This window comes from Vombatus ursinus, unplaced genomic scaffold, assembly GCF_900497805.2.
Source record: "Vombatus ursinus unplaced genomic scaffold, bare-nosed wombat genome assembly UNPS02009132.1, whole genome shotgun sequence".
NCBI lineage: Eukaryota > Metazoa > Chordata > Mammalia > Diprotodontia > Vombatidae > Vombatus > Vombatus ursinus.
In genome coordinates this window covers 3,204,964-3,230,780 of record NW_020948910.1, presented here as the reverse complement: position 1 = coordinate 3,230,780, position 25,817 = coordinate 3,204,964, and the positions used below count along the sequence as shown (strand labels likewise).

Below are 25,817 nucleotides of genomic sequence, written 5' to 3'. Positions count from 1 at the left end.
ATAAAGTAGTTATGATTATAATATTTGCACTAGTATTTCAGACAATTGTGAGGAAAGTACTTTGTAAACCTTAAAGTGAAGCATTAAGTGATACATAAGACATGAATTATCATGATTATGTAGAAGATGAGCTCATTGAATCTAAATTATTAAGTTTGTTTTAATCTTTTTTTTTGTTTTTGTTTTGGCTAGGCAATGGGGTCAAGTGACTTGCCCAGGGTCACACAGCTAGTGAGTGTTATGTGTCTGGGGCCGGATTTGAACTCAGGTCCTCCTGATTCCAGGGGTGGTGTTCTATCCACTGCACCACCTAGGTGTCCCAAGTTTGTTTTAATCTTGCAGCAAATTATATTTCCACTTAAAAAAAAATAATGACAAAAATCTTCTGTTTGGCTTTTAAAACCTGTCACAACCTGGTCTCTTCCTATCTTTTTATTTTTCTTATACTTTATTCCCTCAGTATACTCCTTGATCCAGTAACCCTGGCCTACTTGCTCACACATGATACTCCTCCTCCTGACTCCTTCCCTTTTCACTGAGTGTCCCCCATGCCTGGAATTCTCCCCCTTTTTACAACTGATTCCTGCATTCCCTGGCATTCTACAAGATTCAACTTAAATCCCACTTCAGCAAGAGGCCTATTCTAGCTACTTTATTCCTCACCTTCCCCTCTGCCTTTGATTTACAATTACTTTCCATTTACACTCTATACCTTTTATTTTTTTTTTTGCATGTTGCTCCATTAAAATATAAGCTCCTTGGGGGCATGGACTGTCCTTTTTTAAATTTTTTAAATTTTTTGTCTTCAATTCTTAGCACAGTGCATAGCACATAAGTGATTCTTATTATTGATAAGGAGACACTAAATGATTAAATTAACAAAATTACATGTTTTGGCAATAAAGCATATTTTTCATTAAACATTCAGAAGTATAACTATCAAAAGTAGCTGTCTCTGTGTACTTTGTGTCCAGAGAAATTTTACTCCTGTGGGATTGTCGAGAAAGTAGAGCCCTGAATTTGTAATTCCAAGGTTCAAATACTGACTTTTCTACCTACTAACTATGTCATTACTTAGGTCATTTATGCTTCCTTGGCCTCCAGTATTTCATTGGTAAAATGAGGGAGTTGGACTCTATGTAGATTTCCATGGTCCATTCTAATTCTTAAATCCTAATTAAGAGTATGTACTCTTTGCAATTTTAGATGGCCTCTGGGGTGGTTCAAATAGGGATCTGGCCAACTTGCTTAGAAGAGTCAGAACTAATTCAGTAATACCAATGTCATGCTGTTGTTGTTCATTTCAAACAGTAAAATTTTGGCACATTTTACTAACATTTGGAGATACAGAGTATGAAAACTTAATTGTTTTTTATGTACAAATGACCACATTTAGTGTGACTATATTTTGTTCTGTGACTCCTTTACTGAATTCACTTTAAGCATGCTCCCCAGTTGGCTGTCTTGAGGCAAAATATCCAAGATGTAGGTTACAACCAAATAATTAATTTTAGCTCCAGTTTCTTCTATTCAGAGACAACTTGCATCTATAGAGATGGTGGTAATTTCTATAAATTTATTACCCATAACCTTGCATTCACATTTACTGCTTGTGGTTCTCTAGGAGATAATCCTGGCAGCTTTAATGTTATCAGTTTAAGTCACTTTGTTTTTTTAATTTTCACATGACTATGTCAATATTCATAGTTTGCAGTTTGAGAGTGTAACCGAAAAAAATAGCTTTGTTATATTTCCATAAAGCTATTTGAATACCTTTTCAGAAGATTTTCTCAATGTTCATTTAGATAAGGATTTATTATTTTGTTTTCTTCTTTCATCTTCTAATATTGAAACAAATTATCCGTAATAGAGATCCATTATAAGTCTACTGTGGAGTCTCAGCATATGTGAGAAATGACCCGAGATCTTCAGTCTCTACTTATGCTCCAGTAGGCCCTATGAAGCCATAGTTCACTTCAGCTCAAGATAAATTTATAAAGTCTTCTCTGAATATAGGGTACTTTACTAGGCTTTGCGTGAGTTACAAAGTTCAGAGAAGACAGTTTCCACCCTTATGGAATTTACAGCCTAGTAAGGGGTTGAAATCATCATAGATAACTAACATATACACTAAATGCATTAGAGAAATACAAAACAAAAAGCTGTATGTGAGTTTTGAAAGAGGATGTTACTCTTGGAAATAAAAAAAGGCTTTCTTTAGGAGATGACATCTGAGATGGTTGTGTAATCAACAAGTAAAGATGAAGAAAGAGGGCATTCTGGGCAAATGGAATACAGAGTCATAGAAGAGGGAAAATACAGGGATATGTAAGGAGATCAAAGAGTGTTTTTCAGTTTGGCCATATATCAAATAATACATACTGCAAAGGTAGGATGGTAAGAGATCATGGAGGGCCTTGAATGTTGGGCAAAAACATTTGAACTCTACTCAGTAGATAATAGGCAGACTCTAAACATTTTTGAATAAGTGAATGTTTTGACCAGAGCTAGACGTAAGGAAATGCTTTTAGCATACTGCTATATGAATGTCATGGTAAAGGAAGGGCAATGGTCATGAACAATGGTGTCCAACACAAAAATGAATGAATCCCTGTTGGTTGCATATTGACTTAGAAAACCTTAAATTAACATTATATATTTTTATTTATTTTGTTAAACATTTCCCAATTACATTTTAAACTGGATTGACTCTACTGAAAAGTTTTGGTGGAAGGCTGCAAATTTGACCCCTCTGATCTTGAGGACCTTTTGTACTAGAGTTGTGGTGGTAGGGATGAAAAGGAGGGAGAGAAAGGCAAGAGATTTTTCAGAAGTGGAATCAACGAGTCTTAGGGTTATGAGAAATGAAGGAGAAGGAAAATGTAATTCAGATTTTGAGCATTGGAAACAAAATATAAAGTGCTATCATTTTTTTGGTGAACTTTTTCAGAATTTGTGAAGTCAGAAGGAGCTAGGCTTTTAATAATGTTGAACATCTTGAGTTACAGGCAGAAATAGCTTATTAGCAGTTGGAAATGTGGGACTGGAACTCAGAAGAGACATCTGGACTGGAGATATACATGTAGGAGGCATCTACCTGTGGCAGTTAGAGCCAAAGGAGTGAAGGAGATTGCCAAGGGCTCAGAGCAGGGAGACAAAAGGGAAAAGGGTCAAAAACAGTATGTGGGGGAAACAGCTTTAGGGGTTGAGTATTAAACAAAGAGACTAGGGAGTTGTGTGTGTTTAGAGAAGAAGGATAACCAGAGAAATGTTATACCTCTGAAGATGAAGGAGAGGATGATATTCAGTAGGAGGCAGTACAGATGACATAAAGAAGCTGAGGGGAATAAGAACTGAAAACAGACTCTTAGATTTAACAAGTAGTATAGCTAGTATTTCTATAGCACTTTAGTGTTTGTAAAGTGATTTGCAAGTACTATCTCATTTGATCCTCACAACAACTCTGGAAGGTTGGTGCTATTATTATCATCCTCATTTTTAGAATAGAATAACTGAGACAGAGGTTAAATGACTTGCTCAGGGTCACACAAGTAGTATCTGAGGTCAAATTTGACCTCAGTGACTCTGACTCTGTGTGTAGTTCTCTATCTGTCTGACTAGTGACTCTGGGTCTAGTTCTCTATCAAGCGTGCCACCTATCTTTGGTGACTACAGAACTTTGTCATCTGCACTGATGGAGGAAGTACTTATCCAAACTGCTAATCTTATTTATTCAAATATTATTCACACAAATGGCTTCTATAATTTTACACTTAGGAATGGTCTCTTACTTTTGGTTAAAGATTTCATGGGGGAGGGGGAAAGAATGACATCAGGAAGATGATGACATGACTTGCAAATGAACTGGATTTGAGTGAGGGAGGCTGTGCAAAGTCACTAGTCTCATTTTCTCCTCCAGAGCCATCTGGGTCCAGTGGCCAGATATGGATCAAGATGACTGGAGATGGCCCAGGATGCAGTGGGAGACCTTGGCCTTTTTAAGCTAAGGTCCTTCCCAGTTCTCACTCTGAGTGAGACAATGCTCATTCATTGAATAAGCCAATCCCTGAATCTCAGAGGCAGGAAGAAACTCAGAACTCAATCTTGTCCAACCCAAATCTTAACAGAAATATTTTCTACAATACCCTGTCAGGGGGTTATGCAACCTCTGCCTGAAGACCGTCAGTAAAGGATATGACCACCACTTCCCAGAACAGTTCATTTCACTTTTAGGCAACAACAGTTTTTCCTTTTATTAAGCCAAGATTTGACTTACAAATTGTACCTGTTGCTGCCTGCTGTTCCTAGGAGAATTGAGTTTAATCCCTCCCAGGTGACTTTACCTCTTGGCCGCCACTTCCTAATATATAAAATGGTAATAGTAAAACCTATATGCCTGCTTTTGTATATGGTATGGTGAGGATTGACTGAGACCATATTTATAAAAGGCTTTGTAAGCCTTAAAGCAGTATGTAAATGGCAGTGGTTTATTCCTTAGACTTCCTTTTCATTGGTCTATCAGTAACTTTATTAACTTTTTGAATAAAGTTATTGCTTACGCTTCTTAGCATAGCTTCTCATAATGACAGTGTTGAAGTTTGATAAAATAACACTCTGAGTATCTCCTTTCACATTTGTTGTAACATGTCATGGATAACATGATTTGAGCTCTTTTATATTAAAGAAATCTATAACATAAATGAGCACTTTAACGGCATCTGGCTTTTGAATGTGTATTCATATTAATATTTAAATAGATTTATCTAATGTGTTGTGAATTCAAAATGCTAGAAGCCCCACACTAGGAGAATGTGAGTCAGAGGAGTAGAAAAGTGAAACTGCATATCTGGTCTCCTGGGCTCAGACATCTTTCCTGTTTCCATTCTGAGTGCTGGAGATGCAGTCCCACTTTTCAGACTATGTCCATGTCTACTTTGTCATCTCACTTTACTTATTCTTGTCCTCTGATCTTACTTCCTGATAGACTAAGAGACCATGGAGAGAGCAGTGTGCTCATTCATAGCTGCCTTTTTTTTTTAAGGCAATTGGGGATAAGTGACTTGCCCAGGGTCACACAGCTAGTAAGTGTCAAGTATTTGGTCTGAGGCCAGATTTGAACTCAGGTCCTCCTGACTTCAGGGCTGGTGCTTTATCCACTGCACCACCTAGCTGCCCCCCCGCCTCCCCATAGCTGCCTTCTACACTTACCTTATCCATGCTCCCAGACAAAAATTTAGTATTTTTTATTGTGAGATGTCAACAGGCCATCACAACTTCACAAAACATATGTGAAAACTAGGTTTATTACAAGAGAAATGAACATGCATATGGAACCCAGAGAGTTCACAATCTATATAAAGAAGTTCGATTTTTATAACACCAGGAAAAAAGGAGGAGATACCAGAAATCTCCACCTGAGAGAGAGGGGGAAAGGTACAAAAAAAGTGGGAAAAAGACAAAACCCTTCCTGAAGGGGAGAGGCAAGGTGATGGCAAAAGCCGTGTTCTTTTCCCTTGGGAACTGCTGGTCTGTGCAGATAGGATGGTCCGCTTATCTAAAGGGGTCCCAACTGCATAAGCAGTTTCTTAGCTTATGGCAACCTGTCTTGACTCCCAAGGACACACAGGGAGTCCCATTTAGAGAACAAATTATCAGGGGGGTTGGGTGGTGCTTAGTCCTTGACATTCAGCGCCTCTTGCATGCTCTGGGTTCTGTGTTTCTGGAAAATATGGCAGCTCAAAAAGACAAATTCAGGGGATGCCTTAACAGTCCTTAGCACAGGAGATGAATAATATAAGATCCAGTGAGTTCTTTTCTGGTAAGCTGAATTATAATTTTATTATTAATTAATTAATAATTATGATAATAATTGAGTATAATTTAATTAATGTTCCCCCTACTCACTCTTATCTTGACTGTATACCGATCTGCAGTTCTCCTTTACTACTTTAGCCTCACAATCCCAGTTCCTGACTCTTTCTCTAAACTTCCCATATCCCTGCTGTTTTAGGGAGCTATTTAGACATTTAGGTTTTAAAAGCCTCCTGCTGAGGTTTTAGTATATCTTTCTTTCCTATGGTATCCATCTTGTTAGGCTTAATGTCAAGAAAGACAATTAGAATAGTCCAAAGGTGGAATACGTTGAGAGGTGGTTGGCTCTTTTAACTTAACTGAAGGCTGGATGATCACTTGTTGAGTTTGTTATAGTATACATTGAGGTCCTTTCCAATTCAAAAATTTAACAGTTTTATAATAACATCAACACAGACCTACTAATTTACTTCATTAAAAAATGAAAAGAGGCAAGCTTAGTATATATAGTATAAAAAAATGATACTAGATCATCTGGAGATATGGATTCTAGTGTGGACCCTTCCCCTATCTTGTTCTGTGACTTTGAATAGCTTAACATTACTTAGAGAATCAGTGTGGTGTGGAGAAAAAAAAATCACTGGATTTGAAGTTAATAAAACAAAACAACAAAACAAAACTTAGGCTTGAATCCCACTTAAGCCACTAATTACCTGTATGAAGCTGGGTAAATAACTTAAGGTCTTAGAATCCCAGATTCCCCATCTTTAAAATGAGACTGAGAGTGGGCAGGTGGATTATTTCTAAGACCCCTTTCAGCTTTAAATATAAACTTTGTTGGACCCTGGTATACTTATATGTAAATTGAGAACATTGGACTTGAATTCTAGAGTTCCTTCCAACTCTGAATTCCATGATTTTTTGGTACATTCCTAGTAATTTTACTACTTGAATTTGCTTTTCTGAATTGAACATTAAGGTCTTGTGACAGTCCTTAATTTCTAATCCCCCCTACCTTTTTTTCAGAGTTACTCATAAAAGTGTCAGTGTTTTGACACTAATTTCCAATGTTAAATTAAGGAGCTTGATATATGATATATTTAAGGTACTGAGAAATGTTTCAGAAAGGGAAATTCTGGGGCACTTATGTTTTTACAGTTCATTATTTTGAGGATTTTAAATGATGGAAATTATAATTTTAAATGCTATATGCATATAACTTTGTTGCTGAAATATTTGACATGAATTATCCCTAAACAGACCATTAAGCTATGAAGGTCCTGCTTTTAGCTTTGAAAGGTTTTTCTTTGTATTTGCACAGAGTTTCAGATTTTTCCTTTATCTTAAGTGTCAAAAGAAAATGGGCTGTGATGAAATGGAGAATTTATTTGAAGGATAACCCAAATTAGTAACATCAATACTGTGAGCTCTTCTCCATTACCTCCATTTTTGTCTTTCATTTGCTGTATTATTTTTCATCATATGTCATGTCAAGAAAAAAAAAAGATTCCTTTTCTTGGACCCTGAAGGAGATTTAAGTCATTCCAAAATTTGAGACTTTCTACCAGGGCTTCAGGATGAAAGGCTCTTTTGGCTTCCTGTTATTTATCTTAATGAATTGAGGAGACCATTTACTAAAGTCCTAGAGAAGCCATGATGCAACTCTGGAAGGGGGTACCCACACCAGTGAAGTCAGTATAACTTTGGTACATAGACCAAGGAAATTTAGAAATCATCCTTCTCTCTCATTTTATAGATGGGGAAACTGAAGGCCTTAGAAGTAGAACAAGAGACAGTGTTGTGTGAATTCTAGGAGATTAAGCATCTTGTCCAAAGTCACAGAGGCTGTAAATGGAAAAGCTGGAGCCTGAACCTAGGTCCTCTTATTTCAAATCCAACACTCTTTCCACTACACGGTGCATTGCCTTTTTTTTTTATTGAAGTATTTTCTGTTATAGTAACATTTTTCTTAACAAGCAGACTTTTTTGAACATCCAAGTATGCCAAAGCTTAAGACCATTTATATCATTTTCCTGTTGTATTTTAAGAATAAACATAACTGGTTAAATTGGTACCTGATGCCAGATGTGCTCACTTTCACTGATGTCATTGAAGCTCATTCTATGTAAACTTTTATAACAACTATCAGATTCAGTTTTGCTGGAGATGGAGCATTTCTTTGTGAGGAGTTGTTTATGGGAAAATACACTCTTAAATCTTCCTTTCAAATAAAAAAGAAGTCCTTTATTTCAAATTCATGGAAACTAAAGATAACACTACCCCATAGGGTTCTGAGATTTATGCGTGATTAATATATGTGCAATGTGACTTTCATTGAGTGATGACTGATTTTGTGACATTTAAATATTTTATTTTAAAAAATGAGGTTTTTTTCATTTTTTTCTTTTATATCCTGGATGTATGAATATAACCTACTCGCATTTCCTACTATTATGACCCTTTCTTGTAATAAAGACAGTTAAGCAAAATGAGTTGACATAGTGATCACATCTAACAAGTTACACAACATCTGACAACCATGGTCCTCCACTTTTCTACAGAAATGAGGGAAGCATACTTTTCTTTTTCCTCTGGGGCCACAGTTCGTCATTACAGTCACTCTATCAGTCAATTAATTAGCATTTGGTTAAGTGACTGTGTCAAACTTTGGTTTTTGTGTTCATTTTGTTTGCATTATTGTAGGCATTATATATATATATATATATAATATAGTTCTTCCAATTCTGCTTATTTCATTGTGAAATTCTCTATGTCTTCCTCAAGGTGTACCCTCTAATGTAAGGAACAGGTGGACCCATAGGCCTATAAAGTTCAAATAAAATGAGGATAGCTTGTACCAGTTAACAATACAAGTAGACCTTCCCTTTAGATTTTGGGCCAACCTGAGTTGCTTCCAATTTCTCCTAGCTCTATGTAGAGAGGTAGACAAATGACCCCTATTCCTGGAAAGCCATTCTCTCAAGATTTGGGCTCTACAGCACTGGACATACTCATACTCTGTGTGTGTGTGTGTGTGTGTGAGATAGAGAGAGAGAGAGAGAGAGAGAGAGAGACAGAGAGAGTTCAAGAAATGGCAGGCAATGAGTGAGGGGTGGGGGAGAGACAAACAGAAACAGAGCTGGAGAGAGAATGCTCTTACCTGTAAGCATCACAAGAGAATACCTGAAGAATACAAACCTCACATTTTTGTTTCTTTCCCCCCAGTGAAAACATTAACCCTTGGAACCTTCTGTATATAGATCCAAGTATTCAGAGTACCTTCTTTAGTCAGTCACAGGTAGAACTCTATCTTTCTGATTCAGAGACAGGTGATTAAAGGAGGTAGACAATATCCTTCCACTAAGATGACAGAAACTGGTGACTGCCATCCATTTTCTACTTCTACAGTTTTCCTGTAACACTTAGCTGGAGAACTTAATTTTTTTTTTTTAGTGAGTCATTTTTGGAACTGTGGCATATCATAATATTTTCTCAATTTTCTGTAGTTTTGAAATAAAATCACTTCTCCTACCTTTTAAATTTTTAAAATTACAAATCCATAAAATATGAAATTTTCTTTTACATTTTTTTAACTTAAAAAGTCAATACCTTTCCATCTCTTTCCTTTTTTCCATAATATGCAAATAAGTAAAATAAGGATTTCAGATCACCAGATAATGTGAAGTTAGGACATTTTCCTCCTATCAGGTTTAGTACTTCTGTCTGTGGGCTGAACTTCTGTTGGAATAATTAAAAAAATAACTTCAGAGGTAGAACTGTATTTTTATCTCAATACGGTATAGGTGAAAGTTCAGCACTGAAGTCCTTTTTCCATATCTCCTTGTGATATGAGACTGACCCCATGTTTTGTGAGTTTATGAGAGCAGAACTCAAGTTCTATCAAGCCCTACCTACCTGGAAAAGTTATGAATAGAACGTTGGGATGAAGTTTATGTCCTCTGAAGACCAGCTTACTACTTAAGTTTGGAGAGAGTCATCAACAGAGGATTATGGAGCAGTTCTAGTCTTCATTAGACTATAGAGGGAACATCTATATATGAATGAGATTGGAAATTCTTTGTGCATAGACTGTAACCTAGCTTAGGCAAATTAAAAGAGAGTGCACTTGCAAATAGTAGCACTTTCAAATATGCTATAATTTGTTGGGCCGTGTGGGGAATGTGAATAATTCTTTATCCATCAAAACTAAACTTTAAGGCTTTTCTTAACAATTTATATAAATGTTCTGGGGAATGTTATGAGTTTCTTGATTAGAAGAATGGCCATTCAAAATGAAATCTTCACCTTTGCTTTCAGTAGTGCAAAAATAGTGTTACACTCTATCACAGAATTTTCTCAGTTTTGTAAGTCAAATCTTTTCCTTTGTTTTCATGTTCTCTGATATAAATCGGTTTGATTTCTTCCAATTTCTTACAAAATCTTCCAGATTTCTTCTTCCAATGTTCTGTGTTCTCTCAGCACTTGATAAGCTTACTTCACATATGCAAAGCACTGTGCCAGCTATAGAAAACACAGATAACATTTAAGATATTATGTTATATAATATAAAATAATGTATAGATAAGGCACAGCCCCTATTCTCATGGAACTTTACAATCTAGGAAAAAGATAAGACACAAACAAAACAACTGCAATACAAAATATGAAATGCATTAGGGGGTTGTGAAATTAAATTCAGCAGATATTTTTAAAGTACCTGCTATGTTCAAAGATCTTGTGATACAAAGATTTTTAAAAAATTATAGTTTGTGTCCTTTATATCCTGCTGAGATGACAGTGGAGGTGGGTACTAATATGGCATGATACAAGATCTTGGATGGTGGGGGAAAAGGATTGATGCTTTGTAAAAATTTGAAGAGAAAGAGAACATTTTCAGCTTGGAGATAAAAATAATAAATATCCTAGCATGGTTTTTGTTCCCCACTGGCCATTTTTTACTCCTAAAATAACTTGAGTTGGAGAGTGGTTACTCTTATTCCTTTGATTTCTTCTATAGATAACTGAGGTAATTGATTCACAGACTCCTTCTACCAGTACATATTGCAGCATAGATAGATGGATAGATTGATATCATTATAATGGTCTTTCAGTGGTCTTATTACTATGTTGCAGGAACCACTACAAAACTCAGTCTGTCCATTTTTTAATCCTTTATTTTCTACATGATCTATACACACTCTTTTCCTTTACTATATGAACTCAAGGATATGTTTTTCATACACAAGGTATCATTGGTAAGATGTTACAGCCTATTCTCTTGGTGCTCTCTGATTCTTCATGGTCATGGTGTTCTATGAATCTCAGCAATATGGCATCATCAGAGTTATATTGGTGTTGAAAAGATGGGTTATTCTATGTATACCATTTGATCCAGCAATACCACTACTAGGTCTGTATCCCAAAGAAATTTTTAAAAAAAGGGAAAACCTATTTGAACAAAAATAAATACAGCAACTCTTTTTGTGGTGACTAAGAATTGGAAATTGAAGGGATGTCCATTAATTGGGGAATGGCTAAACAAGTTGTGGTATATAATTGTAACGGAATACTATTGTGTTATAAGAAAGGAGGAGGAGGGTTTCTGAAAAACATGAAAAGAGTTACATGAACTAATGCAGATTGAAGTGAGCATAACCAGAACATTTTCTACAATAAAAGCAATATTTTATGATGAACAATTGTGAATGATAGCTTAGCTGTTCTAAGTAAATCCAAGACAATCCCAAAAGATTCATGATGAAAAATGCTATCTACCTCCAGAGAAAGAACTGATGGTATCTGAATGCAGATTGAAGCATACTATTGCTTCCTTTTTCCTTCTTTCCTTCCTTCCTTCCTTCCTTCCTTCCTTCCTTCCTTCCTTCCTTCCTTCCTTCCTTCCTTCCTTCCTTCCTTTCTTTCTTTTTCTTTCTCTCTCTCTCTCCCTTTCTTTCTTTCTTTTCCACAAAATGACTAATATGGAAATGTTTTACATGATTATACATGTATAACCTATATCAGATTGCTTCCCATTTCAGGGAAGGAGAAGAAGAGGGAAGGAGGTTTAGAATTTGGACCTCAAAGCTTACAATGAATGTTAAAATTAGTTTTTGCATATAATTGGGGAAAAAATAAAATATTTAAATATATACACACAAAAACTAAAAAAAAAAAGATGACAAAGCTAATAAATTTCTGAGACCTAAGTGTAACTTTGGTTTCTCTGCAAAGAAGAAAGAAAAGAAAAGATGGGCTTTTGCATCCACAAGCAGTTTGGCATCATTGAAATCACTGAGGCTTCCACATGCCGTTTAGCCCCATTTCTTCCTATTCGGTTTTGAAACCATCTCTTGTCCATCTGCAATGCCCACTTAAGATTGATATGCTTACTCCTGGGCTAATTCAGCTAGCTATCCAACCAACTGTATATCATAATCTGGGCAATGCATTTTCTTTGTACACCTCTTTTTTCTTGTGTCAGTTTCTTGGCTCATTTCTTCTGAGTGATTGTAGATATCACTGAGGAGGCCATACCAGAAGAAGTGTTTCAGGGTCTGATGCAATAATGATAATGTTTGCTCACATTCTAATGAAAAGAGTCAAGAATATGGAAGCTGTCTTTCCTCAGATCAACACCAATATTTTATGAGACTGTCAGCTTCATGAGGACATTTGAACTTTATTTCTCTCCCAGTTTTTAAACGTAGTGCTCCTCACGGAGAAAATCTTAAATATTTGTTGTTGTGAAGTTAGCACTTTTGATGGGTAGAAGTAGCATTTGGTTTGTACCTTGTATTTCAGCATTATATAGGAATGTACCACAGTCAAAAGTTAGGATTAGGTGGTAACTCATGAATTGCTCTACCTGTAGGAGAAGCTGTAGTTTTCTCCTTGTTCACAGTGGTCTGGCCTAAGCAGTGATCTTTTCTGGAGACATAGCTTAGAGCCCTTGAATTACATTTAGTAACAGATGTGTCTGTCATAAAAAGAAATCCCACCTTTTTTTACATTTCACTCACTTCTGAATTGAAGGCCAAGGAGACACATCTAATCCTAAGTATTTTAAAAATGATGTTTTACATGATTTACCATTTTTATCTTCTTTATGCCTTCCCAAGGCAGGCACTTAGTGAATAGACTCTCACAACAAATATCAGTGCAGCAATAATAGCTTTCATATAGCTGTTAGAATGAGAAAAAGTTTGTATTGACTTCATAAAATCATTGAATTTTAGATTTGGAAAAAAACCCTAAAGACAATATATATCAAAAATTCCCTTTTTTAATTAATTTTAAAAAGTTTATCTCATTTTTATTGATGTCCTTTGTTTTTTAGAACATGTTGATTTCTGAATATATCCCTCCCTCTCTTGCCCAGTGAGCCTTTCCTTCTAAAAAATATTTAAAAATAATGTTCAGTGGGAACCCAAATATGTTTTCAGTTATTTGATTCCCTAGAAGTGCCTACCCTTATTTTATTTTATTTTATTTTAACTTTGTTTTGTATTCAATTTTATTTTCATTTTTAGTTCCAAATTCTCTTTCTTCTTCCACCCCTCTATCACCCATTGAGAAGGCAAGAAATACAATACTCATTATAAATATGACATCTTGCAAAACATATTACTGCAATAGCCACGTTTGGGATTGGGGAGGTGGCAAAGAAAGTGGAAAAAAATACACTTCATTCTTCACTCTCAAGTCCATCATTTCTCTATCTAGAGGTAGATAGCATTTTTCATCATTAGTCCTTTGAAATTGTGGCGAATCATTGTTATTAAGTTATTAAGAGTTATTAAGTCTTTCATAGTTGATTATTATTACAATATTACTGCTACTGTGTAAAGTATTCTTCTGGTTCTGCTCATTTCATTTTGCATTAGTTCACCTAAGTGTTCCCAAATTTTTATAAAACCCTAGCCACCCTCATTTTTAAAAGGAAAGAGCAGAAGCCCAGGGAGATGCAAAGATTTCTCCATTAACAAGTACAACTAATTAAGAGTATGATAAAAGATGATCAAAATGATACTAGATATTGAGGTAATCTTTGTGTCAGAGGTACCCTTCAGGTGTGGAAAGCCCACAGACCCCTTGAGAACATCTCAGTACTGTGGCTCACTGACCTCATCCAAGGAGAACCTGGAAAATCTGAGCATATTCAGTAGCCACTGAAGGGTAGCTATTAGATTATTTTAAAGATATATAGATTTCCCAAGGCTTAAAACCATAGAACATATTCATTTTCACAGAAACCCATAGAATTAAGAGCTAATATTGATTCCACTACCTGATTCATCTCCTTAGGCTCCCATCATATGGGCTGTATTGTCTTCAATTTGAAAGAATAAATAAGTGAATGAAAAAGAATTTATTATGCTTTATTGTGCTTACTATGTACCAGGTACTGTGCTGGATGCTATGTAGACAGATACAAGTAAGCAATATAATCCCTGCTCTCAAGCAGCTTACAGTCTAAATTGGTTTGGAAAGGTGTTCTCTCAGAGAACACATATTTTTTTTTTTTTTTTTTTTTGCCATTCTTTGTCAGTGCTTGGCACAATGCCTGGAACCTAGTAAGCACTTAATAGAGGTCAGCCAACTGACTAAAATGCTTCATTGGCCAATTTCTGGCCATGATTAGGTGCAATCTCACTTATCAGAGCTCTGAAACCCAGGGTCAGAGTCAGAGTCCTGGTGGGAGAAGGAGGAGAACTAGAACATTTAGGTGATGGTTGTGTTTTGGAAATGGTGAGGACAGCTTGGTCTCTCATTTGTGTCAGCTTCTTTCATTCAGTCTGTTTAGGTTTCAGAGTCACTTCCATTCTTTTTCCATTTTTCTTCCCCATCTCCTGTCTTCTTACTCCTTGGATAAGTGGTCAGGATTAGGCAGATTATCTAGGGCTGTTTCTCCTTGTTCTCCAAAATATAGGTGGAGGAGAAGAGGGCTATCTGGCAGCTCTTTTGCTGCTTAGTGGAAAATTTGTGTATGGTTGCTCAATTGACATAAAAGATTCCACCTCTTTTCACTTCCCTGGAACTATTTGACTTTACTTAGCTCAAATAATGTTAAGCTATATGAAAGTTTAGTCCACATTCTTTAAACTCCTATATTTGTTTACTTAGGAAGATGAAGGTAGTTACATATCCATATTAACTGAGTTTTGAAATGTAGAAGATAAAAGTTTTCCTGTACTTAAGCCTACAGAATTTAAGCTATATTTCTTAGGTAAATAGTAATTAATGTTCCGTTTCTCCATCATGATTGAACAGTCACTCTTTTTTTAAAACTACTATACTTGGTGTTAGGAGTTTTGCCATTTGTTTTTGTTGCACAAAATATTATAGTGTGATCACCTTCAATCAGTCAATAAATATTTATTAAGTACCTATTGTGTGCTAGGCTCTGTGCTAGGCTCCTTGAGGTCAGGGACTGTCTTTTGCCCTTCTTTTATCCCTAGCACTTAGTACTGTAGTCATTGTTTATTGACTGACAGTCAGATCTTTACTTGTTTTGGTGATGTGGGGTGTCACATCACCACAATCACAAAAGATTTATTAATTCTACTTCACATGTATAATCAATATCATATTTCTTGCCTTCTCAAGGGATGTGAGAGGAGTGAGAGTGAGAGAGAATTTGGAAGTCATAATTTTAAAGAAGAAATGTTAAGACAATTTTACATGTAATTGGGAAATATTTAATGAAATAAATAAAAATATTTTTAAAATTTCCATTAATTTAGACAATAATTTTTTCCCAATTAAATTTTTTTCAATCAATGAAAATTTGTCTTCTCTGCATCCCACCATCACTTCCTGGTACTCCATACCCCACCCCCAGTTTTAAAAGAAAGACAAACAAAACCTCTATTGTAAGCATGTATGATCAAACAAAACAAATTCCTCCACAGGCCATATTCCCCCTCCCCCCCCAAAATACCCCAATTTGTACTTTGAGTCCATCACCTCTCTATCCAGAGGTAGGTAGTGTGTTCCATTGTAAGTCCTCTAGAATCTTGGTGGTTGTTCATTGTGTTGACCAGAATTTCTAAGTTTTTCAAAGTTGTCAAACCTAATTTTTCAACCAGCATCTTCTCCCTCACCTCTCACTAAATTTCTTTCCAAAAATAATAAAATATACCAATAAAATAGAATTCTTAACATTTTACAGGTTGTTGGTTTTTTTTTAGGGGCCCATGAGGTTAACTCTCAAATGACCAAAAAGCTAAGAGAAGAATAAGTTTAGAGAATCTGTTTTGTGGGAATTGTTTCAAAGTGATCAAGAGTGAGATATATACATAGTGAGGGCTATTGTCTAAAACAGTTAAAATTTCAGAAAGGACCTATAGATTCTCAACTGCTATATAATGAATCTGAAAGGTCTCTCAGAAAGAAAACCCCACTAATTTTTCAAAAAAGTACATTCCATAATATTATTATAAGGAAAGACATTATAGCAAAGTATTTCAACTCAACTTTAAAAAGAAGGTGGTTAAAAACTTCTAAGTGATTCTTTTTCTAAGGTAGAAAACAAAGAACTGTTTTCTACATTACTAGAAGTTCATGAAAAATTTTAAGAGGACAGCAAAGCCTCAAAAACAATTTCCAGTTAGTTGATGAAAATATTCTTATTCAGATCTTTTGCTATGGTTATTAGATAGAGCTTTTAAAATTACATTCAGATAACTGTGCAGGTTCAGTAAAGTAGCCAGCTTGGCTTGTGGTAGTTTAGTATCTTAACCACCAACCATTTTTATAAGTGCAGGGGTTAAAGTTTAACCCTACTTTAAAGAACAAATGTGTTAAAGACTAAGGGTCCTGAGAATCATAAATTTGCATTGAAAAAGCCTGACAATGGAAAAATTGCATTTGCCTCAGTGTAAGATGGAACATATTTTAAGATAATTGGAGACTGTGTTTTTTAATGTATTCTCTTTAGTTTAGATTTTGTGTAGTTTAATTTGTTTCTACCTCTTAATTTCTTTCTTTTTTACTTAATATATTCTAAAGAATGTAAAATACTTCTGGAGATCTCATTACCATTTGTGAAATTGCCTTCTTCTGTTCCATTGGATGTAATTTTTTTGTCACTCTGTATGACCAAAAAAAAAGGGTGTTAAAATATGCTATTATATTTTTGCAGTCTCACAGTTAGAAATGAAGACTCTAAAAGTACATTTTATGTAAGTCCACATACAGTACAATAATTCCTGTTAGGTGAATATTTTAAACACATTATCATTTTTCTTATGTTTGCACATTTACGTCCTGTAGGAATCATCTTTTTAACCCAAGTTCATTTTTTTTCTCATTTCTCTGATTTGTAAAATTTACATTTTTCACTTATGAACTGAATTAAATTTTGGCTATTAGTCACTCTCTCGGCAGGTATGGGTAGAGGTGGTAAAAATGAAGAGGATGCTCCATTTTCTTCTGTACACAACATTAAGCTCTAACAAGATTCTTGTTTTACTTTGTAAAGGCATTGAGACGTGAATTGAAAGAGAAAGAAGAGTCTATATTGAATGCTGTAGACCAAGCTCGAGTCTTCCTTGCTGACTTGCCAATTGAGGCCCCTGAAGAACCAAAACATGACCTGCAGTCTAAAATAGGTGAGATGGGATTTTTTTTAGTGATTTCTACCAAAGAGATGTTGGAAATGACTAAAATTAGTGGAATAAACTAAAGGGATAAAATCTAGTAATTGAGTTCCTCAAACATTTTTCTATTAATCATTCTTAAATAAACATCTAGAATTTAAAAAAATAAATAAATAAAGGGAGGCGATGAAATCTGAGTTGAGCCTTTTAGGGAGGGACAAGATTTCTATAGACAGAGGAGAAGGAAGGTAGAACATTAGGGGTGGTGTAGATAGAATGCTGGACTTGGAGTCAGGAAGACCTGAGTTCATGGCCTCCTTCAGATACTCATGTTGTGGCCCTGGGTATGTCACTTTTCCTCTTTCTGCCTTAGTTTCTCATCTTTAAAATAGGGATAATAATGGTACACAGAGTAGTTTTGAAGATCAAATGAGATAATACACATTAAATGCTTTGTTATTCTTAAAGTGGTATATAAATGGGATGATGATGATGATGATGATATTTCTCAAACAATAAGAAGATTGATCTGACTAGGTGAGAGAAGTGTTGGGGAGTAGTGACAAAGAAGATTGGATAGATAGAATGGGGCCAGAATATAGAGGGACTTGAAAAATAAGTAGAGGAGTCAGTCTTTGTTATTTACATTATTATCTCATGTCATGAAATTTAGTGCCTAGCAGCATCATACCACCCTATCAAGAAATATGACCATCATTTTTTTATAGTTACCGTGTATGTAAAACTTGATATTTTCATGGAGCTGAACTTTTACTGTTAATTCTCCCAAATATAGGGTTACATATACAATGGTTCTTCACTTAATAACATTTGCTACTGATGACAGTAATTACAGTTTCCAAAATAACTATTAGAATACATATACATATACATATATATGCATTTTACTAGGCTATGTTTATGACCTTGCTAGATTCTGTGTTTACATCACTTGATAAACTAGTCATATTAATTTAACATTCTGAAGTTGTGAATTTTCTTTAGCTTTATTTTCCTACTTTTTCTTCCCCAATATAATTTTCTATCATTCTGCTTATTTGCTGTTTAAAATAAAAGGAAAATTATAACTCTCTTTTTTAACATGTTGATTACTTATTTTCCATTTGTTTTTACAAGTCAAGAATGTTATACTTTAATTACATTGTGTGATGCTGTATAGGGGTCTTGAGGGTTTAAGAAGAGGAAAGAACTAGGAGAAATAGCATTTTAGTTCCTTGTCTCTGACTAATTCCCTTTCTGTACTCCTCAGTGGGTATGAATCACTCAGGATGTGTATGTATGCTGCTAAGGAGTTTGGGCAAAATCTCTATTGCTAATGATTCACAACTAGTCAACTGGGAATGGGAAGCCATTGAGGTTGGTTGAGTAATGGAGTCAAATGATCTGATTTGAAACTAAGGAGAATTACTTTGGCAGCACTATATAGAGTGGACTGGACTGTGAGAAACTTGAGGCAGGCAAACCAGTTAGGTAGTTGCAATAATTTAAGCTAGAGGTAATTCAGGTTTACAGTAAGGCATTAAGTGTGTGAATGAAGAGAGGGGGTTGGATGAGAGAAATGTGAAAATAAAAATGTTAAGATTTGACAATTGATTGCATATGTGGAGTAAGGGAGAATGAGGAGTCAAGAATAATGCTGAGATTACAAATTTGACAGACTGGAAGGCTGGCAGTACTTTTGACAGAAGAAAAGAAATTTGGATGAGGAGAGGGCTTTAAAAAGATAAATCATTCAATTTTAGATATGTTGAGTTTAAGATAACTATAGAACATTGGACTAGATTTGTAGATCTGAGAATTAGTTGCATAAAGATGATAGTTAAATCTTTGACAGATTATGAGGTTACCGAGAAAGTAGGTAGAGGAAAAAGAAGGTCCATGAGGGAACACCCATATGTAGAGGGGGTTATAGGGCATTTCCACTTCAATTTCCTGTTATAGCCATAAGCTCAATATACCAAAAATTGAACTATTGAGTTTCCTTTCCTAAACCTTTCTTCCTTCCCAACTTTCTAAAATGTGGCAACACCATTATCCAAGTCACTCATTGGCTTCACCAACTTGCTCTAATTATGTGTCATGTTTCCTTATCTCTGTAATTTTGTTCATAATACTTCCATCACCTGAATTGCCTCATCAATTTCTTTGCCTCATTTCTGCCTAGTGAAACCCTTACCCAACCCCAGAGACCAGATTAAATTCTGACTTCTCCATGAAGTCTTACCTAATCCCTCTAGGTGGAAATTATATACATATGCCACATTCTATTCTATATTTGTGCTGCTTTTTTATATTCAGGATTAGAGTATAAACTCCTTGCAGACATAGCACCTATTTTATTCATCCTTTCATCACACCCAACCCTAGGCACTCAGTGAATACTTGTCTAGTACATGAACAGTTGAATTAAAATGTAAAATTATTATATGGTTCAACAGATGTAATCATTATGATGATGTCTTAGATAATTCAGGATTGGGACATATATCTCAGTACCAAATAACATAACACAATATGTGAAGTATTTTTCATAGACTTGATTCTCTTTTCTTCAGTGCTTTTGCTAATTGCTCTCATAAATATTCCTTGTTGCAGAGTACAGGTGGACCTTTTTTCATTTGCCCTTCTGTTTATTGTCTTCATTCCTTGGAAAGATGAGGAGTAGCTACAAAGTAGATGCCTTGCCTTCTTGGCTATCTTTTCCCTACTGAAAGTACAAATTTCAGCATATAATAAGTTTATACGCCACCATGACAATTGATGACCTTTTTTAGTTGCACTCTGGATGAAGGCTTTTGGCTGTGACATTATTTGAGGTTTTAGTTATCATATGGAACTTAGAAAATAATTATCTCCTTTCAAACCCATAAGGTATAAGTACAGTGCTTTGCTCTTGTGAGAGGAAAATTACAGTGTATGAAAAGCACAGTAAAGTAAAAAGCTATTTTTTTCCATGAGTTCTACCTACAGACCAACAGTATGTCCTTCCTGAAATAAAGAAGCCTCTTGTTGACATAATGTAATTATCTAGTCTACAACTCTCATGAAATCTAAAATAAGTCTTCTCAGAAAGCCATTTGATTGAATGAAACTTTCCAAAACATTTTTAGTCATTTTATGGATCATGTAGTATAGGTCTGTTTAAGTAGATCAGCAGCCTTGATGAGCAATTACGTGATAGCAAAGGTTAGTTTAATGGACACATCACTTTAAATTAATTGTTCACCATCTGTTGTGTCTTCTAATTACTATAACAACTCCAGCCCCATAAATCACATTTGTCTCATAAAAAAGATGGCAGTAATTTACATGTATGTTTCTTATTGTAGTCAACATCTGGTATGTTACTTTCTGATTCAGGCATAAAGAATACAAAGGATAATGTGCTTTCTTAAAGGGATGGCATGAACTTCTAAATAATTGTATTTTTCTTCTGCACAAAGCCTGAATTTATAATAGTGAACTCTAAGGGTTTTACCATTTTTTTAAATGCTCTTTTAGAGTTCTGAATTCTTCATTTCACTTAGAGTCTTCTTTTAGCTACCTCAGACAGCATAAATCTAAAACTGACCAAAGTCTAAGAATAGCTTATCTTGTGTAGAGGTCAAATGAATGTTGCTATTTGAGCAAACACTTTTCCTGTTAAAGCAGGGGTGGGGAACTTGACTCAATCTGTCAAAGGGCCCAGGGTGACCTAGAGGCAGAAGGTTCCCTACCCCTGCCCTAAGGCTTAGTGGAATTAAATTTGAGGATGCTCAAAAACAGAGTAGAAGTTCCCCAAACATTCCAATGGGTAGATTTCTCTTTGTTTTCATAGACTCTGGGTGTACCTCTTGAATCTACTAGCTCATGGTTAAAATGGTGATGTTTTCCCTGAGTCACAACCATTCCCAAATTTGGAATGAAAAAATCCTCCCTCAAAGCTCTACTCCCATGCCTTATCATGGCGTTAGGGTAACATGGGTTTTTAAAGGCAATGCCAGCATTGCACATGCGTTGTTCCGGTTCTAGTAAGCTAGGAGCACTTTGAATATGGTCCTCAAAAACAAACTTGTCTATTTTCTGTAAGCGTGGTGAGCTGTATCTCTGAATGTGCCACTTAGTGATGAATCTTTTTGACATGATAATTCATGGGAAAAAGAAAAATATAAAGTGACTCTCAGCCTTCTATGCTATTTTTTGCTTATCTAATTACTTTGGTCCATAGGCAGTATATATATATGGCCCATTGATAGCCTAGAATTGAAAAGGAAATAAGAGGAGTCTAGATTGTGTTTGGGAAATTGCACAGTGCTCCCTAAGCATCTGTGCCTATGGCCAAGAGTCATGGAATACTACTTTCTCAGCACATATAAAGTTGGGGGTCATCCAAAGGGCAGTGGAAAAGTGCTATACATTACCAACCAGAAATTATATAGGAGAAGCTATGTAGAGGATGGAACCTGAGAAATATATGACCAGAAAAGAAAATAGATAGTCACATGAGTAGAGCAAAGAACCATTAAATGACCTACATGCTCCTTGTGTCTCCAAGCAATATCCAAAGAACCGGAGTAGAGTAATGGCAGTAATGGGGAAGAGGTCTGGAAATCTAGGTTGATGCTGAGTTGCTGATGGGCTTTAAATGCAAAGTGGAAGAGCTTGTATTGTGTGTTTAATCCTAGAGATAGTGAGAAGCCACTAGAATTTATTGACCAGAGGAGTGACATCATCAGACATATAGTTCTCACTAAGCTTGACAGAGTGTTAAAAGTTTTAAGTAGTTCCAGATGCTCTTTCTTGTCATTTTCTTTTTTAATCCCCAAATCCTTGTCTTTGATCTTGACCTTAAAGGTTAAGATTTGTAAATATCTAGCTTACTTCCACTCTCTAACCCAAAGAAAGAGTAGTTCCTCTTTAACTCCCTTTTGGTCTCTAGAGCAGCAAGATTTTTGATCTGTCTAGGGCTTTGGTCTACTTTTGTTGGCTTTTGGTAAAACAAAACAAAACAAAAAAACTTTTCTGAGGAATAAATCTTCCTCACCATCTTCTCATATATTGGGTTTTTCAATCTCTTTTATATTTAGTGTCAGCATTTCGCTCTTCCTGTAGCCTCTTAATTTCCCTCTTCTGTATTTTCTTTGTCATGTTGTCTCTCCCTCAAAAATTTTTCATAAGTTCTTTACTCTCTCTCCTCCTTCACATTGTCCCTGAGGTCCCCTTCTCCCCATAAGTCATAAATTATTATATCCCTGACCATATTTATGAATTCTCAACACTTGGGAGTACTATGCCCTGTATAATCCTATTATCTTCCTTACTTACACATTTTAAAAGACTTCAAGATTACATTTTAAAATGTCAAACTGTAGTTGCTCATTTGAGGAATCTTATCTCAGTCAACAATTATTTTTAGGGGGAAGAGGTTTTGTTTTTGTTTGTGGGTTTTTTTTGTTTGTTTATTTTGTTTATTTGTTTTGCACAATCAGTGAGGCAGCAGGAATTATATAGGGCAGATAGCTTTTCTCCTGAGTCTTTTTCAGCCCATGTCTGGAAGTCTCATTTCTGAAATGGAAAGTAGCATTTCTGAGTTTTAAAAATATGTAGATAAGCCACTTCAGTCACTCAAAAGGCATTTATTAAGTGTCTGTTCTGTGCTGGGTACTGTGATTTGTAACTAGGGATACAAAAAAGAAAAGAAAATGAAACAATCTCTGTTCTTGCTTGGTTCCTATGTTCTATGGGGGGTGGGACATGAATACCAATAAATACAAGACAACTGCAAAGTAAATTCTAGGTTATTTTGGGTAAGCTCTCCTGATACCTGTTCCCATTATTATTCGTGAGGAACTTGAACATACCTAAAATTAAATATACAACTTGCAAGATATTAACCTTTAAAGAGAATATGCTGGTTAACTACACAAGTTACTTCTTCCTCTTGCTATGAACCATAGGAGGGGAATGTTATATAGAATGCTATATGTTTTCTCAACAATAAATAGATATATGAAAAGTGTCATTTATTTATTTGAATAGCAACTTGACACTGGCTATAGTGTTGGAATAACAGATCTGGATTCATATCCTGTCATTCCTACAGTAGCTATTACCCTGGGCAAACCACTTAACTTCTTAGAACCCTAATTGGATAATACATATCTCAAGAGTGTTGCTGGACTCAAATGTGATAATATATACAAAGCAATTTGCAAGCCTTAGATAACTATATAAATGTTAGTTATTAATACATAAAGATGCATTCACTGTTGGCAGAAAAAAATAGAAATACTGAAGAGTAACAATTTCATCTTCTGAAAGGAAGTGCAATGGAACTGAACTGAGAGTCAAGAAAAGAATATTATAGTCCAAAATCTGTTGCTAACTAGCTCTGTGATGTTGAGAAATCTATTTAACCTTCATGGGTTTTAGTTTTCTCGACTATCAAATGAGAGGTTGGACAAAGTGAATTGATTCAACGAGAATTTCTTATATACTTAATAAATTAAGGCGCTATGCTAGGCACTGGGAATACAACAACAAAATGAAAAAAAAAATAGCCACTGTTCTCAAGAAGCTTATATTCCTCAATTCAGAGGAAATAACATTCACATGAATAAAACATCCAAGATAATTTGAGGATGGAGAAAACACTAGCAACTAAAGGGATAAGGAAAAGTTTCTCTGAGGAAGTGACACTTAAGTTGAGAAGGCAGACATATTAGAGAATAGTTTTCATGGTAATTTTGGAACACATAGAGTGAGTACATGAGAATAGTATGAAATCAGTCTAGAAAGCTAAACTGGAATTAGCTTGAAGAACTTTAAATTCCAAACAGAGGGTTGTGTGTTTTTTTGTTTTGTTTTTGGTGGTAATCTTCGAGACCATAGACTGCCACTGAATACTTTTGAATAGGAAAATGATATGTTTTATAAAGGTTATTTTGTCATCTTCTTGGAACTTGTATTAGAGAGGAAAGAAACCAAGAACATTGAGTCCAATTGGGAAGCTCCTGTAATAGTCCAGTTGAAAGGTAATGCAGGCCTGAACTTGGGTGGTAATGGAGAGAAGGTAAGGGTGGGACAATGTTTTTGGAAAAATAATTGACCAGGAAGTTAGGGAAAGTATTTTTGATAAACTTTTGCATGATGTAGTGCAATGGCAACCGATTATACATGGGGTGGGGAGGGAGAGGGTTGAAGGAGATCAGAGAGTCAAGAATGGCTCTAAGCTTGAGAAATCTGAGTGATTAGAAAGATGGTAGTTCCCACAGTAGAAACTGGGAAGTTTGGAAGAGGGATGAGTTAAGGGGGAAGATACCATGTTTCACTGAGGACATGATTAGTGCCTGTGAGACCTCCAGTTGGAGATTTGGATCTTCTAAAGCTGGCGCTTGCTAGCAATATTCATAATTTGCTGTTCACCCTAGACTTCATTGTTATCACCCATGAAATGTCAGTTCTTCAGCTACTCCTACTGCTCCTTAGGCTCAAACGTGGGAAGATTATGATATTCTGAATTAGTTTGCCACAGGATCTCAGTAAAGAAGGGACCTAATTTGGTCTCTGGGTAGGGGCAACTGAAGAGAAATCCAGCCAAGAGTCATGAATTGAAGGATTCTCATTCTTGCTTAAAGGACTTAGAAGTCATCTAGGAATATGTTTACAGAAAATTTAGTTTGAGTTATATCATTTGGAAAGATAATAATTACTTTTCCCATAAGTTTCAAACATGGAGTTATCCTTTACCTTTGTTTCTTTCATAATTTAATTTTTTTGCCATTTGTTTTTATTGCCTATCTGTAAAGGGATAGTGTTAGACCATCAGGGGTGGGGAACCTGTGACCTCCAGGCCACATGTTTCCTCGAGGCGGCAGGTTCCCCACCCCTGGTCACTGGTTGATGTTTTAAGGCCTTTCTAGCCCTCAGTTTATAATCCTATTGATCAGTCTTTAAAAATTTATATTTAATGACTTATTTCTTATTATAAATTTCAAAAAGCATTAAAAAGCATTTTACCTAATTTTTTTGTGTTCTTGACTAAAGTTCCTTATCCTGATGAGACTATAACAGCAATTCTAGTTCCATCTGTCTGTCACTTTCTCTAAATCCATTATTAGTTTTCCTTTTGTGTAAACAGATGATTTAGTTGAATGTAGATTCCCTTCCCCCTGTCTAAATAGCTGCTGGAGTGGAGATAATGCAATAAACTGTATAAAAAAGAACCTTTTGAACAAAAAAAAATCATATCAAGCAAAGACAAAAAGAGTAATGGCCAGTGTAGAATGTTTTGTCAACATTACAAAGAAGCTATGTATTTCAATGCCAGATTACTTAATGACCGATTCAGGAAAGGAGTTTTTTAATCTGAGAAAGATCATCATAATTTAGCACAGAAGTTTTACA

The 25,817-nt window shown here is 35.4% G+C and overlaps 1 protein-coding gene across 10 annotated transcripts in view; it reads left to right on the top strand.

Moving 5' to 3' along the window:
• The window catches only part of UTRN (utrophin), a 620,052-nt gene that overhangs the window by 451,161 nt on the left and 143,074 nt on the right, over window positions 1–25,817 (top strand). For all 10 annotated transcript variants that reach the window (XM_027850670.1, XM_027850661.1, XM_027850663.1 and 7 more), the window contains one exon: window positions 17,294–17,423. In XM_027850670.1, the coding sequence (XP_027706471.1) occupies window positions 17,294–17,423 (130 nt within the window). The remainder of the gene's footprint in view (window positions 1–17,293; window positions 17,424–25,817) is intronic.